At 52.9% G+C, this 13,500-nt stretch overlaps 4 protein-coding genes across 4 annotated transcripts; 2 read left to right on the forward strand and 2 right to left on the reverse strand.

Moving 5' to 3' along the window:
- Positions 1 to 1,208: 1,208 nt before the first annotated feature.
- Positions 1,209 to 7,101, reverse strand: NCU01638 (DNA-directed RNA polymerase I subunit RPA1). The gene is made up of 4 exons (XM_950913.3): positions 6,672 to 7,101; positions 1,892 to 6,577; positions 1,754 to 1,827; positions 1,209 to 1,682 (listed from the first exon to the last, which is right to left on the reverse strand). The coding sequence occupies exons 1-4, from the start codon at positions 6,851 to 6,853 to the stop codon at positions 1,519 to 1,521; spliced, it is 5,106 nt and encodes a 1,701-aa protein (XP_956006.2). The 5' UTR covers positions 6,854 to 7,101; the 3' UTR covers positions 1,209 to 1,518.
- A 175-nt stretch (positions 7,102 to 7,276) lies between these two features.
- NCU01637 (U4/U6 small nuclear ribonucleoprotein) lies at positions 7,277 to 9,516 on the forward strand. Its single transcript, XM_950912.2, has one exon. It carries the CDS (start codon positions 7,779 to 7,781, stop codon positions 9,246 to 9,248), a length of 1,470 nt encoding a protein of 489 aa, XP_956005.1. The 5' UTR covers positions 7,277 to 7,778; the 3' UTR covers positions 9,249 to 9,516.
- A 7-nt stretch (positions 9,517 to 9,523) lies between these two features.
- Positions 9,524 to 10,823, forward strand: NCU01636 (2-hydroxychromene-2-carboxylate isomerase). Its single transcript, XM_950911.3, has 3 exons — positions 9,524 to 9,827; positions 9,913 to 9,981; positions 10,065 to 10,823. The coding sequence occupies exons 1-3, from the start codon at positions 9,750 to 9,752 to the stop codon at positions 10,596 to 10,598; spliced, it is 681 nt and encodes a 226-aa protein (XP_956004.2). The 5' UTR covers positions 9,524 to 9,749; the 3' UTR covers positions 10,599 to 10,823.
- Positions 10,824 to 10,991: 168 nt separating this feature from the next.
- Positions 10,992 to 12,398, reverse strand: hH3 (histone H3). Its single transcript, XM_950910.3, has 2 exons — positions 11,870 to 12,398; positions 10,992 to 11,802 (listed from the first exon to the last, which is right to left on the reverse strand). Exons 1-2 carry the CDS (start codon positions 12,080 to 12,082, stop codon positions 11,605 to 11,607), a joined length of 411 nt encoding a protein of 136 aa, XP_956003.1. The 5' UTR covers positions 12,083 to 12,398; the 3' UTR covers positions 10,992 to 11,604.
- Between the last annotated feature and the right edge of the window lie 1,102 nt (positions 12,399 to 13,500).

Below are 13,500 nucleotides of genomic sequence, written 5' to 3' on the forward strand. Positions count from 1 at the left end.
ATCTTCCTTGTAGGCGATCTCGGGCCATCCACCCGTCTTCGAGATCTGGATCTGGATCTGAATTTGAATATGACAAACCCAGTGAGTTGGTTAGGCTTCTTGCCCCACCAACCCACGAACCAACGGACGGCGACCTCATATCGAAATACTTTGAGCGAGTTGTTGTTCTAGAAACCTCGAGCGAAACAACAGAGCCGGTCATGCTAGATAGACAGATGTATGGACCGATCGATCGGTCGATGTGTTGTGTTGTGCTTTTGTGTTATAGTAGTGTTACTGTGTTATATTCTGTGCTAGGTATTCTGTGCATGGCAGGAGTTGGTGGGAAATTGGATATATACCGAAGAGACCGGAAAGAAGACATGAACACATGAACACACAAGTAACATGAACTCTTAAGACGAGTGGAACGCACCAATCAACGTATCGATACAAGCGTAGGTGTCTTTTGAGTGAAAGAGAGAGAAAAAAAAAAAAAAAAAAAAAAAAAGGAAGCTTTTGCGCGCAGAACAGAAAGGTAAGTAGGGAAGCACAATAACATTGTCGGTCGGGTACAGACATTGAAGAGGGAACGGGAATAGTAATAGTGATAATACTAACCTTGATGAGGGGAACGGAAACAGCAACGGGAACGGCGAAGGCATAATGGAATGGGCGGGGCGCTGGAGTAAAGAGTCGAGTTGGGCTGAGTTGCTTTGTGTGAACCTATCTCAACGGCCCTATCTTCAAATAAGTGATAATTTATTTAGTTCTAAGACTTGCGTAGTTCAAGAAGTACGGAAGGTCCAACACCGGGAGGTACCAAACTGAGAGACGTGCTTGTTTGTTTTGAGAACGAGGTATGGGGAAGGGGTATTATCTGGTAAGCCATCGACGGAGTGTAAGATTGAAGCTACACTGTTATCAGAAGACACTGATTGTTTGTGTCTTTTACCTATTTATTTGACTTAGTCCCCATTGCACTGCAGATCTGGGATATGCTAAAGAGGAGGGTCATCGCAGCTGTATTTGTAGGGGGGTAGGTAGGGGTGAGATAAAGTTGACAAACGATCCCATGCTGCGTTTGTGCAGAGCAGAGTAGTTGTACCTCTTCATTATCAGCTGTCAAGAGAGATCATCACAAGAAGGCTAGCTAGGCATGACACTATGGGTGTCAAAGATCCATCATGATATTGTATCTCTTGTGCAACAAAGTGTGATATCTACCATGTGAATTGTGATCTATGTGAAATAATAAATTTCTACCAAGAACCAGACAGCAATAAAGCAAAGATATTACAAAACACCAAACCCATTTTTCGCCGACAAGTCCACGTCGGGCGTGGACTACCTATTCTATCAAGATTGAGTGATTGATGCATTTCATTTCTCCATGTTCCTTCCCTACTATGTCCATTCGCACAGTTTGTACACCCGGGTTTATCATCAAACGACCAACATGCGACACGACACGCCAACGCCACGACAAGACAGACACATACACACTCATTCACCCCCAGAGGTGCGTAAGTGTGTCACTTATAGCACATGAGAGTGGTGCTCAGTAGGCACCTTGGTGAAAACGTCGAACGAGCCGGTACCGGTAACACCCAGCTTACCGACAACCAGTCTGCCTGATGGGGTGTCAAGGCTGTCCCAATCGCCGTCGAGAACGGCGTCCTTGAGGAAGCCGACGGTAGTTTCTGTTGTGACATGTTAGCAATGAGCTCGGGCTACAGGAAAGGTAATGAACGGCTGATGGATGACAACGTACCGTAACTCATCTTGGTGAAGGGGCTGACGTTGCCGGTCAAACCCATACGGTTGAAAGGAGTGAAGCCACCGTTTCTGTAAAAATTACTAGTCAATAACTTGATGCTTGTTTACGTAGTGCTGGGAAATGAAATCTTACCTGGTCATGTAGTCGCCAATGAGGTTCAGATGGCGGGGGTCGACACCGATACCGTGACCCTTGAAGACACCGCTCAATTCGCGAACGATGCTGTTCCTGGCGGCCTCAACACCATAGATCTCGAGCACTTGGGCAATATCGTTGGTCATGATCTTGTTGGGGTTGATGTAGTCGGCATACTGCTGCATGGCCTTGATGTTGGAGCCTTCGGTGTGGACAAGACGCTCCTTGTTCTCCACAACGAATGTCGCGGTGCCGAGTCTGGGAATTTGCTGGATGAGCGCCTTCTTGACAGCCTCGGTGACGAGGTTGAGCATGAGAATCTTGGGTGTCGCGGGATCAAACTCGAGGATCATCTCGCACCACTCGCCGCCTTGCTCATCGCAGTGGAAGCGGGCAACGAAGTCGTTCTTATCCTTGATACGGGTCTCGCGTGATCGAGACTTGTACACGGACATATCGCCATCGGCGTTGCGGTCCTCGGGCTCAGGGCTACCGCCGTAGCCTTCATCGTCGAACTCAAGTCTCTCCTCGCCCTCCTCCTCACCGTCATCCGCGCGCTGTAGAGACTTCTGGATGGCATCATCATCGTCGTCGTTGGGGCCGTAGGACACTGCCTCGTGTCTATTGGCTCTGCTCTTGGCGTTGGTGGCGTCATCATCACCGTCGTCATCGTCGTCCGCGTCGCCGTCCTCGCCGACAGCACGCTCGCCGTCGGGCGCCGCCATCTCCACAGTGCCAACCTTGACACCGATCTCGGGAGTGGCAGCAGAGTTCTCCTTGTACTTCTTCTTGATTTCCTTCTTGGTGAGCTGACCAAGCAGGGGCACGAACTTCCTCTCAACAGTCGCAAGAACATCCGCAATCTCAATCGCGTATGTCTTGCAGTACTCCTCAGATGGGAAGAAGCGCAACCTGATCTCGAAGAGCTTGGCAAGAGGGTAGCCCAAGCCACGGCCCATCTTCTCCCTGACGGTAACTTCCTTGGTGACATCGGCCAGGGGAAGAATGCTGATGGACTTGGCAAACCGCTCGCAGTCTGTATCAGAGAGCTCAGCGTTGGGGTAGAGGGTCATGGCAGGAGTCGAGATCTTGGAAGAAGCTGTCATGAGAATTTCACGCAGACGGGGGATACCCAGTGTGACGTTCTTGGCAGAGTGACCAGCCAAATGGAAAGTGTTCAGTGTCATCTGTGTCGAGGGCTCACCGACGGACTGACCGGCCACGATACCAACAGCCTCACCAGGCTCCACCAATGACCTGATGTACTTGGCCGCCAAAATCTTCTCGGCATTCTTGCGAACAATGATGCCAGAGGAGTCGCCCTTCTTCTCCTTGATTAAGCCATCCTTATTCTCCTTGACGTACTTGGTCATCTTCTCGAAGAAGTTCTCCGAAGTAGCGAAAGCATACAAGGCAGGGTCAACATCCGACTCGATCGGGTTGAGCGGGTTGCGGGTATCCCTCGACTTGATGGCAGCCTTCATCCGCTTGATCATCTCGTCCTTGTGCTCGAAGAGGGCCTGAGTACCCTCTTCCGAGTAGTGGAGATGCGCCAACTCGGATTTCAGGTTGCGGAGGACGAACTCGAAGTCGTTCAAGTATTTTTGCTTGGAGATATCGATACCATCCTCACCAAAGAGGAACTGAATGATGGAGCCATCCGAGTCTCTGACCGAGGTGTCGTAAGCGACCTTGAGACCTTCCATGCCCTTGATCAAACATCTCTGAAGGTAACCGGAACGCGATGTCTTGACGGCTGTGTCGATAAGACCCTCACGGCCGGCCATGTGATGGAAGTAGTACTCCTGGGGGCGAATACCAGTCAAGAAACGCTGGACGATGTAACCACCAGCTCTGGCGTTGGTATCGAAGGGCTTGAAACTAGGGAGAGTCTTGCCGCTGACCATGACGGGGACACGTCTACCTTCCAAAACCTGCTGACCCAAGTTACAAGAGATGAGGTTGGCGTTGACAGGAGAACCCTTAGCACCTGATGTTGTCATACTTTGCATTTGGTTCTTGGGGAACTTCTTTTGCAGACCAGCAGGAAGACATGTCTTGGTGATCTCGCTAGAAAGTTGGGCGCAGCGTTGGTTCATCAAGAGATCCAAGTTCTCTTGCTTCTTGTCGTTGCGCATAACTTCCTCCAAGCGTTGCAAGAGAAGGGGATCTTCGGGAGTAGGCTTCTGCTCCTCGAGCGACACATACTTGGCGGCGACCTCGAGACCGATGTGAGCGGCGGCCTTGATCTTCTCCTTTCTGTCTGCCTCTCCCTTGGGCGTCATGACTAGATCGTCCATACCGCACGAAAAGGCAACCATGGCCAGGTAACGAGTGAGGAGACGACCCATGCAACTGAGGAGCTTACCAGCAGCTGAAGGGCCGTAAACTTCGTGAATCGAGTGAATCAAACCACCACTGCTGGGACCCAGCTGAGACTTGTCGAGGATACCGGTGATGAACTCTCCATCACGGAAAGTGACCTGGCCTTCTTCTGGGGCATGGTCACCCCACTGATGAGCCTTGACTTGTGTAGAGCCGTTCATCCACAAATCACCGCAATTTGGGGGCTTGATGTTCTTGAGGATTGTGGTAATGACTTGCTTACCCGTCCAGCGGGGAACCGGCTTGATGATCGCCGGCGGCAAAAGCTCAATCTTGTCTCCCATAATGTGACCACTTTCGGGCCGAAGAGCGGCGTAGATGAGTTGATGGTAGTTGGCCCGATCGAAGAAGGTGTCCTTGTTACACAGAATAACGGAAACGGACAAATGATCCTGAATGAGACCGCGGAGAGGCTTGCCAGCGGTGCCGGAGATGTATTGGTGATCAGTGTCGGCGAGCTGAAGGGCCTCGGCACGGGCAATCTCGTTTTGGGGGAAATGCATGTTCATCTCATCACCATCGAAATCGGCGTTGTAGGTATTGCAGTTGGCGTAGTGCATGCGAATCGTCTTCTCGCCCGGCAGCACTCTGACTCTGTGACCCATGATGGAGGGCTTATGGAGGGTGGGCTGACGGTTCATGAGGACGACATCACCGTTGGTAAGATGGCGGTGGACCTTCTTGTTACGAACTCCGCTGAAGTTGTTGTTGGTCGGGGCCAAGAGCTGGTTGGCAAGGGCCTGACGCTCCTCCGAAGACTTGTTCCTCAAGTTGATGATTTGGCCGTTCTCCATCTCAATGGCGGAAGCACCGGGCCACTTCTCCATACCGTTCTGCACTGCATTCTTGAGATCATGGTAGTTGTGGCTCGTTACGGGCTCGGGGTATGTGAGCTTCCTGGCGAACACAGGAGGGACACCGATCTCGCTGGTCTCGATGTTGGGATCGGGAGAGATGACGGATCTGGCGGCAAAGTTGACACGCTTACCCATCATGTTCTTGCGGAAAAGACCCTCCTTCTTCTCGAGCTTCTGCTTGATACCGTCCTCGTTGCGCTTTCCAGCAGCACCCTGGACGGGGTTCTTATCGCGATCGATCAAGGAGTTGACGGCGTCTTGAAGCTGTGTCCACGCCTGGTAGAGCGCATTGATATCCCTGGCCCTGCGTCCGTCCTCGGGGGCATTACCCTTGGCGGTTTCGGAAACCTCGCGAGAGATCTGGGCGACCATAGACGACCCCCTGAGGATTAGCTTGTAGAGACTGTTTTGCTGCGCTTCCGTTACTTGGTCGCCCATTCTAGCCTCGGGTCTGAATTTGTTGGGAGGGACGAGAAGTGTCTGGATGAAGAACATGTCGGCGGTCATCGGCTTCGCGTGCTTGGGACGAGGCTTGGAGCTAAAGAGCAAAGAGACAATCTCTTGCTCCTTCTGGAAGAGGAAGTTCAACCTCTCCTTGACCTCGAGAGAGCTGATGTATCTCTGGGGAAGGGCCCTCTTCTCGGCCTTCTCCTTCGCCTTGGTCTTGCTGCCCGCGTCCGCCATGACAACATCGCCGTTCTCGTCGAGCTCTTCTCCCTCTCCTTCACTGTTGTCGGATTCGCTGGCTGTCGACTCAATATCGGCGATCCCCTCATCATCATCATGATTCTTCTTCTTGCCGCCCTTCATGGCCAGCGCGTCAGCACGCTTCCTTCCAGCCTGGGCCATGGCGGCCTTCTCCTTTTGTGTGAGGTCGCGCTCGAAAATCTTGGTGTACCGATCCTTGCGGTAGACGGGAGAGATGCCGTCGCAAGTCCTGCACTTCTTGTCCTTGATGATGGCAGCCAGGAACTCCTTGACAAGAGCCCTGCGCATATCGGCGGCGCCTTCGTGCTTGCCCTTGTTGATGTCGCGCATAGTCACCTTAGTCCTATAATCGCGAAGGACAGCGCGGACATATGCTTCCCGTTGGCGGATGGTGCTGTCGTTCAAGTTGTTTCCCTCCTCCTCAGCCTCGTCATCCTCCATCTCGGGCACGTCGGCCAGCTGGAATTGGCGGATGGCGGAGCCGAACTCGCTTTCGCCGAAAGAGTCGATCATCTGGGCCTCCTTGAGAAGGCCACACTGCAGCAGACGGAGCATGCAGGAGTAGCGGTGGATTTCCCTCCTGGGAAGGCGGAACCGGTGGCAGTAAACACATTGCGCGCGCAGCAGACGGTATGCCTGGTCCATGAAGACGGGGTGATAGACGGGCACGGGGAGCTCGATGTGGCCGGGATGACCGGGACATTGCGACTGGCCAAGGTTACATGTTGTGCAGCTGTTCAGAAAAGGGTCACATCAGTCAACACCACTGCCTAAACCACCAACCTTTCACGTTGAGAGAAAGTAGACGACGGGGCGGGGAGTCTCACAGTGAGTCGCCCCAGGAACCCAAGGCAGGGTCGTAGAGACCGCCGGGGACGGGGTTCAGCAGGCTGTCGAAGGTGCTCTCATTCTCGATCTTGCGGACCGAGACGGCGCGGATCTCGGTGTCGGTCAGGAAGGTGAACTCGACGCTGTCCAGAGAGGACGACACGGGCTGCGAAATATTCATGGTGGGCGAGAGTGGTGTATGGTTACGAAATCGGAATCTTTACAATCCCATGGCGAGGGTTTTCCGTCTGAAGGAGGGCCGCAGGCAAGTGGGCACGGTCGTGGGGAGACAGCGGCAACTTGCGAGGCCAAAAACAACAAAAAAAAGAGTATAAAAAAAAAGGCAAGATATCGAGTAAACTGAGCCTTCAGGGTGTTTACACAGCCAAAAGCCTTTCGCTATGCCACTGCAGTCAATCACAGTCTACAGCTTCGCCCATTGGTGGGAACTTTGAGATGGAGCTTCCGCGAAAGAATATTTTTTGGCGGTCGCGGCCGGCAAAATCTGCTGCTACGCCTGTGGGGAACTCGTACTGGTAGTGTACATAAGCCCAGCGGGCATCTCGGTGGGCGGTGGCCCGGCTGGCTTCCTTGGCTGACGGGACTCCATTTCGCTAGGTACCTCTAGTAGATCCCGTCCACTGATTCAACACTCTTGCAGTGCAGTCAGCAGTGGCCTCCTTCTCCTTCACGTTCAATCCGGGCATTCGCTTTCAGGCATTCCACTGGGTTCCTTGTCGTCGCTATCGTCATTGCAAACTACCACGTCTTGTTTTGTTTCCTCGACCTCATTTTTCAAATCTACCTATACTTTCCATCACAACGGGACCTCGACGGATCTCAACCATCAGGGCCGGGACCTGACTAGGGCAGGAATCTGAGATCGATATTGCGAACCACATTCATCCACCTGAGAATTGGTACCCATTACACCACCTGAAGCGCGGCGCCATTCGCCATAGTAAACTCGATCTAGTGTAGCTTCCAGCTCCCGACCTTCGCGCCTGGTCACCACATCCCGGCAACTTTAAGAAGAACCTCGACCTCTTCCTGTATCACTCGACAAACCGACTCTTCTTATCAGACAGCCCGCATTTCACATCAACATGGATCGAGGACAGCCAAGCGGGCTAGGCCCCCGCCATGACGCGACTTCACGAGTTCAGAAGCCCGAGTCCGCCGCTGATCGCATGGCCGCACTCAAGGCTCGTGTCGCTGCAGCAGTCGGAGGCTCCAAAGCAAAGGGCGGCTTGAACACACCACTGCATCCTGCCCTCGCAGACCTCGGCGCACCCATCAAACCCGGGGACTCTCTCGCGGCCGCCGCAGCAGGTCGTCGAGCCGCCCAGAAAGTTGCCGAATCATTCAACAGAAAGGAGCACCGAACGCCTTCGGCAACAACAACAGGCCAGCCCCGAGCCAACCCTTACCTAGACACCAGCAGCCATGGACCACAAGGCAAGCCCAAAGAGCCACGACAGCTCATCTTCAACCAGAAGGGCAAGTACATTGCCCAGGCGAATGCGCTACGGAGACAGGCCGCCTTGGAGGAAATGAAGAGGAGGATTGCGGAGCAGGCCAGGAAAGCAGGACTGGACGAGGACCGAGACATCGAGAAGGCCTTTGTCGTAGAGGCGCCCCCGGATGTGGAATGGTGGGATCAGGGCCTCATCGACGGCAATGACTACAGCAACATTCCCGACTCGATAAAAGTCAACACCCCCGACAGCGTTGTTACCATATACATTCAGCACCCAGTCGCCATCGAGCCACCGCAGGACAAGCTCGCCGCTGAGCCGAAACCCATGTACCTTACACCCAAGGAGCAACAGAAACTGCGCCGCCAACGCCGCATGATGGAGCTTAAGGAGAAGCAAGCCAAGATCCGTCTCGGTCTGGAACCGGCCCCGCCACCCAAGGTCAAGAAGTCGAACCTGATGCGCGTGCTGGGCGAGGAAGCTGTCAAGGACCCGACGGCTGTCGAGGCGCGCGTCAACCGCGAGATCCAGGAGCGCTTCGACAAGCACATGCAGTCCAACGAGGAGCGCAAGCTCACAAAGGAGCAACGGCACGAAAAGCTCGCTCAAAACCAGCAAAAGGACGTACAAAAGGGCGTCCATACGCTCGTCTTCAAGATTGGTAGTCTAGCCAATGGCAAGCACCGCTTCAAGATTGGACAAAATGCCCAACAACACGCGCTCACGGGCGCGTGTATCATGCACCCCAAGTTTTGCCTCGTGATTGTAGAGGGCGGCGAGCACAGCGTTAACGCTTACAAGAAGCTTATGATGCGCCGTATCGACTGGACCGAGAGCGTGCCCTCGCTTGATAGGGAACCCAGCGCGTCCGGCGCGGCGGTGAGGGAGTGGCTAAAAGCGGAGGATGAGCAAGGCATGTTGAAGGACTTGTCGAATAACAAGTGCCAACTCATATTTGAGGGCGAGTCCAAGACGCAGTCATTCAAGAAGTGGAGCAGCAAAGTGTGTGAGACGGACCAGGAGGCCAGAGAGTTTCTGTCTCAGATGAAGATGGAGAACTTTTGGACGCAGGCGAAGAACACGCCGAGTCATGTATAACTACGATGTTGAAAAAGGATACAGTCTGCTTTTTTGCCAGTCGGATGATGATCCGGTTTTGTTGGACGAAAAGAGAGAGAGAATCATACTTAGCTCCGCTAGACCATGAATAAAACAAACAACACGAGTAACTTGAGAGTTATGAACACGGGTCGCCTTAAAGTCATTGACATTCGTGCAGTGATGGAAGACCGGCATCGTGGATGAGATCTGCGCACCCCATGGGGATCTTAGTTTCCTGGTTTGTTGTTTCCCCACACAAGGCGAGCTATAGAGTGAGGGGTTGCAATCGGGATTAACTCTCACCACCTCGGCTCTTGTCTGTCATTGTTTTCCAAAACCCGGGCTAGACTCGTCACGGGGTATTCCTTTGGTGTCACCATATAAATACCTCCTGGGAAGCTGTTTGTCATCAAACTGTTTCGGTGCTAGTTGTCTTCATCACAGACCAAACTATCTGGTATTCCTCCTTTTCGGTCCAGCACTAAGCTGACAGACACAATGGTTCCCAAGCCCAAGATCACGCTCTACCTCGATACTGTCAGCCCGTTCGCATACGAGGCGTATCACATTCTGCGGGTATGTACAACTAACCTGCAAGTTCATCGGTTCAAATAGAATCAAGCAAGCAACGAATCGCTCATGTCATATCTCCACCTTTCAGAACGACCCTATCTTTAAAAATGTCGACATCAAATACGTGCCCATCTTCCTCGGTGGCTTGATGAACAAGGTCCGTCTGTCTCATCCATCCCACTCTCTCCATTCATCATCATCACTAACAAACACACCAAACTAACCCACCCGCCGCCGCAGTGCTCCAACACCCCACCCATCAAGATCAAAAACAAAGACAAATGGATCAACGTCGAACGCCTCCGCTGGGCCCACGCCTTCTCCGTTCCCATCGTTACCGACATGCCGCCCAACTTCCCACCCAACACGCTCCCTGTCCAGCGGGTCCTAGCCGGCATCGAAGCTTCATCATCTCAGTCCCAATCCGCCGTCATCGCCGCCCTCGACGCCCTCTACAAAGCCTTCTGGGCCCTCGGTCAGCCCATCTACGAACCCGCTCAACTGCGCTCCGTCCTTGCCTCTTCCCTCGGTGGGGAAGAAGCGGCGGATAAGGTGTTGGGAGCAGCGCAGACTGCCGAAGTCAAGCAGAGATTGGTGGAGAACACGGATAAGGCGTTTGCGGAGGGGGCGTTTGGGTTACCTTGGTTCACATGCACCAACACGAAAGGGGAGACGGAGGGGTTTTGGGGGGTTGATCATTTGGGACAGGTGGTGCAGTTTTTGGCGCTGGATAAGGAGGCGAGTGGGAATGGAGGGTGGAAGTCGGTTTTGTGAGGGGTGAAGGAGGGAGGAAGGTGGTTGAGTGAAGCTGTGAGAGGGAGACGTGGGATCACAGGACAGGCAGGCATGATGGGTCAGGCTGTGCAGTTGTGAAGCTGTAATAAGCGGTAGTGGTAGTTGATGTGATGAAGGTATTCCCAAAGACAAGATCATACATTTACGCATCATCGACCATTTCGACCGAGTGCATCATGAACATAACCTAGTATTGCTGAAGCCATCATAACTCACAACAGGCTGTCAGGTCTGTCATGGATCAAGACCTGGATGAACGATTATCTCCACAGAACCCATCGGGTGGAGCATTTCCACGCGCGGCTCGGTGGACCGACGAAGGGCGAACCCTGTCACAACCAAGTGCGAACGGACGCGTCTCAATATGCGGGTCACAGTGATGTTTATGTCAAAGTCACGTCGCGTGAACATGAATGCAACTTGAACGCGTTTGTCACTTCTACGACTACTGGCATTCATAGCGATGTTTGTAGTAGTCCTAAATCGCTAGGTAGCTAAACTCCCATGATTTGCGCTTGCTCCAAAACTCCATTCTCATCTATCATCAAAGCAGGCAGGCATACGGTGGTGAGAATGGTTGTCAGGAAGAAGAAAAAGGTAAACGTGCAATGTCTGTCGACAGGGTATCGTGTGATCATGAACCAGGCCCTTTATTAGACCAAATCCGCCATCAGCGCTGCCGTGCAAAGCCATCCGTCCTTTTGTTCCGGTGCTCGCCAGCCGCTGTGCCCGCGTTGTAATGTACAAGCCATCAAGTACTAAGATGAAGAGAGAGAAAATGTAGTATCATCGCAATCAAGAACGCCGGATTACCCCCCATGTGTTGTGCCGTGAATGAAAATCCATCAACTCAGACGCGCATTCCCAAATGTAGTGCGAAGTGTGACGCGAGAAAAGTTGTCATGACCGCCCCGTGATATAACCCCAGAATCTGACTAGACTACCCCGAAAACCCAAAGCAAACTACTCCATATCGAAGAGTCGCTTAGTTGCGCTCACCGCGGAGGCGGCGGGCGAGCTGGATGTCCTTGCTCTGGATGGTGACACGCTTAGCGTGGATAGCGCAGAGGTTGGTGTCCTCGAAGAGAGAGACGAGGTAAGACTCGACGGACTCCTGGAGAGCGCCGATGGCAGAGCTCTGGAAGCGGAGGTCGGACTTGAAGTCCTGGGCAATCTCACGGACCTGGGTAGCGACGCGTTAGCAACGTGAAAGGAAAGTGACATGTTGGGGACAGGCATCATAAACTTACGAGACGCTGGAAGGGGAGCTTGCGGATCAGAAGCTCAGTGGACTTCTGGTAGCGACGAATCTCACGGAGAGCGACGGTACCGGGCTTGTAACGGTGGGGCTTCTTGACACCGCCGGTGGAGGGGGCGGACTTGCGGGCAGCCTTGGAAGCGAGCTGCTTACGGGGGGCCTTGCCACCGGTGGACTTGCGGGCGGTCTGCTTAGTGCGGGCCATTGTGATGGTTTATGTGTGTTGATAACGTGTTTTTTGATGGATGAGCGATGATTAAGTGATGACCTGCGCTGGTGGTCGAGACTGGTTGATGACTAGAAGGAGAGGCGGGAGTGGAAAGGGGAAAAAGTGGTGGGGGGTGCGAGGTTTATGTATGTGCGGACCGGGGTCAGGTGCTGGCTGATTTGGGTGAATGGGTGGTGCGGCGCGTTGTGTGGCTGCTGCCTTTCGGTTTTTTCGCCTTCCTTGCTCATTCCGCTTTTTCCTGGTTGATTTGCAACTCCCATTATTTTTTTTTGGTTGCGGGCGACCAAACCGGGGGCTGAACCGGGGTTCGTTTTGCACTGATAACTGCCCTTGGTTTTGCTGGCAAAACAGCGCTGTTTTGGGTGCTTAATTGGAGCGTGCTCTGCCGACGCGGGTTTGCAGAATTATGATTGGTCCAAATATCTTAAATAGCGACGCACAGGCCACCTTAAAGCTGGGGTTAGTAGTAACACCGAGCGACTAACGCATTCGTAGTTCGGCACTCCAGCCGTCTAATAATTCACTGCGTGCAACATTGCCCGTCTGTGGAATGGGTGAATGGACACAAGACCAAATCAAAGGTACAAAGGTACAAACCCAACATTCACCCATAGGGCTGGGAAGGTGAATGCTCCTGAAGGTTAAAGATTTGCATGCCTGGCACCAGGTCCAGCCCAATTCCTCCGTTGTGCAAGGAATCACATACAAGGCCATAGATGCCATTACGTACAGGGAGCATACCTATAGGAGGTTGAAGCTTGAGAGAGGATCGTCAAGATGGAAGGACTGCCTCATGCGACAGAGCGCTTGCTAGAATAGCCCGAAGAGTTGCTTTCTTTGTTCACTGTTTCGGTTTGAACTTATTGGGTACAGGTGCCCGTTTGGCTCCTCAAAGTCTCTGGACCAACTGGAACACTCAAGATCGCAAGTTCAATGCTTGCTTTATGTACAGTCACATCTACCATTCAGTCACGAAAAGCCCGCATGTAGATGTTTCACAGCTCTGGCTTCTTTATGGGGAGTCTGTCCACTGCTGTAACGAACAGTAGAGGTACTTTCCACTACAGTCTCTTCGCGACAGCCATCGTAACAGTCACTTATCACAGAGGACGAGAGGCAGCCATAGCAGTTCAGATCTACAGAATGCCACATACACATTTCTCTTTGTTTCAGAGTGTGCTCTGACGTGGAAGGTTCAACGCCACAATTCATACCACAAGAGCATGCCTCGTCCAGGACTGGAACCCTTCCGTCAACCCTTTTCGAATGACTAAGAAGACTACTGGGGTTTGTAGAGTTGCCACTCTCAGGTCCCGGATGGGTCTTTCCGCTAAAAAGACGACAAGGCTGATGGGACCGACCGACTGATGCACATGGTACGGTATCCAGAAGGG

This window comes from Neurospora crassa, linkage group II (genome assembly GCF_000182925.2).
Source record: "Neurospora crassa OR74A linkage group II, whole genome shotgun sequence".
In the NCBI taxonomy this organism is placed as follows: domain Eukaryota; kingdom Fungi; phylum Ascomycota; class Sordariomycetes; order Sordariales; family Sordariaceae; genus Neurospora; species Neurospora crassa.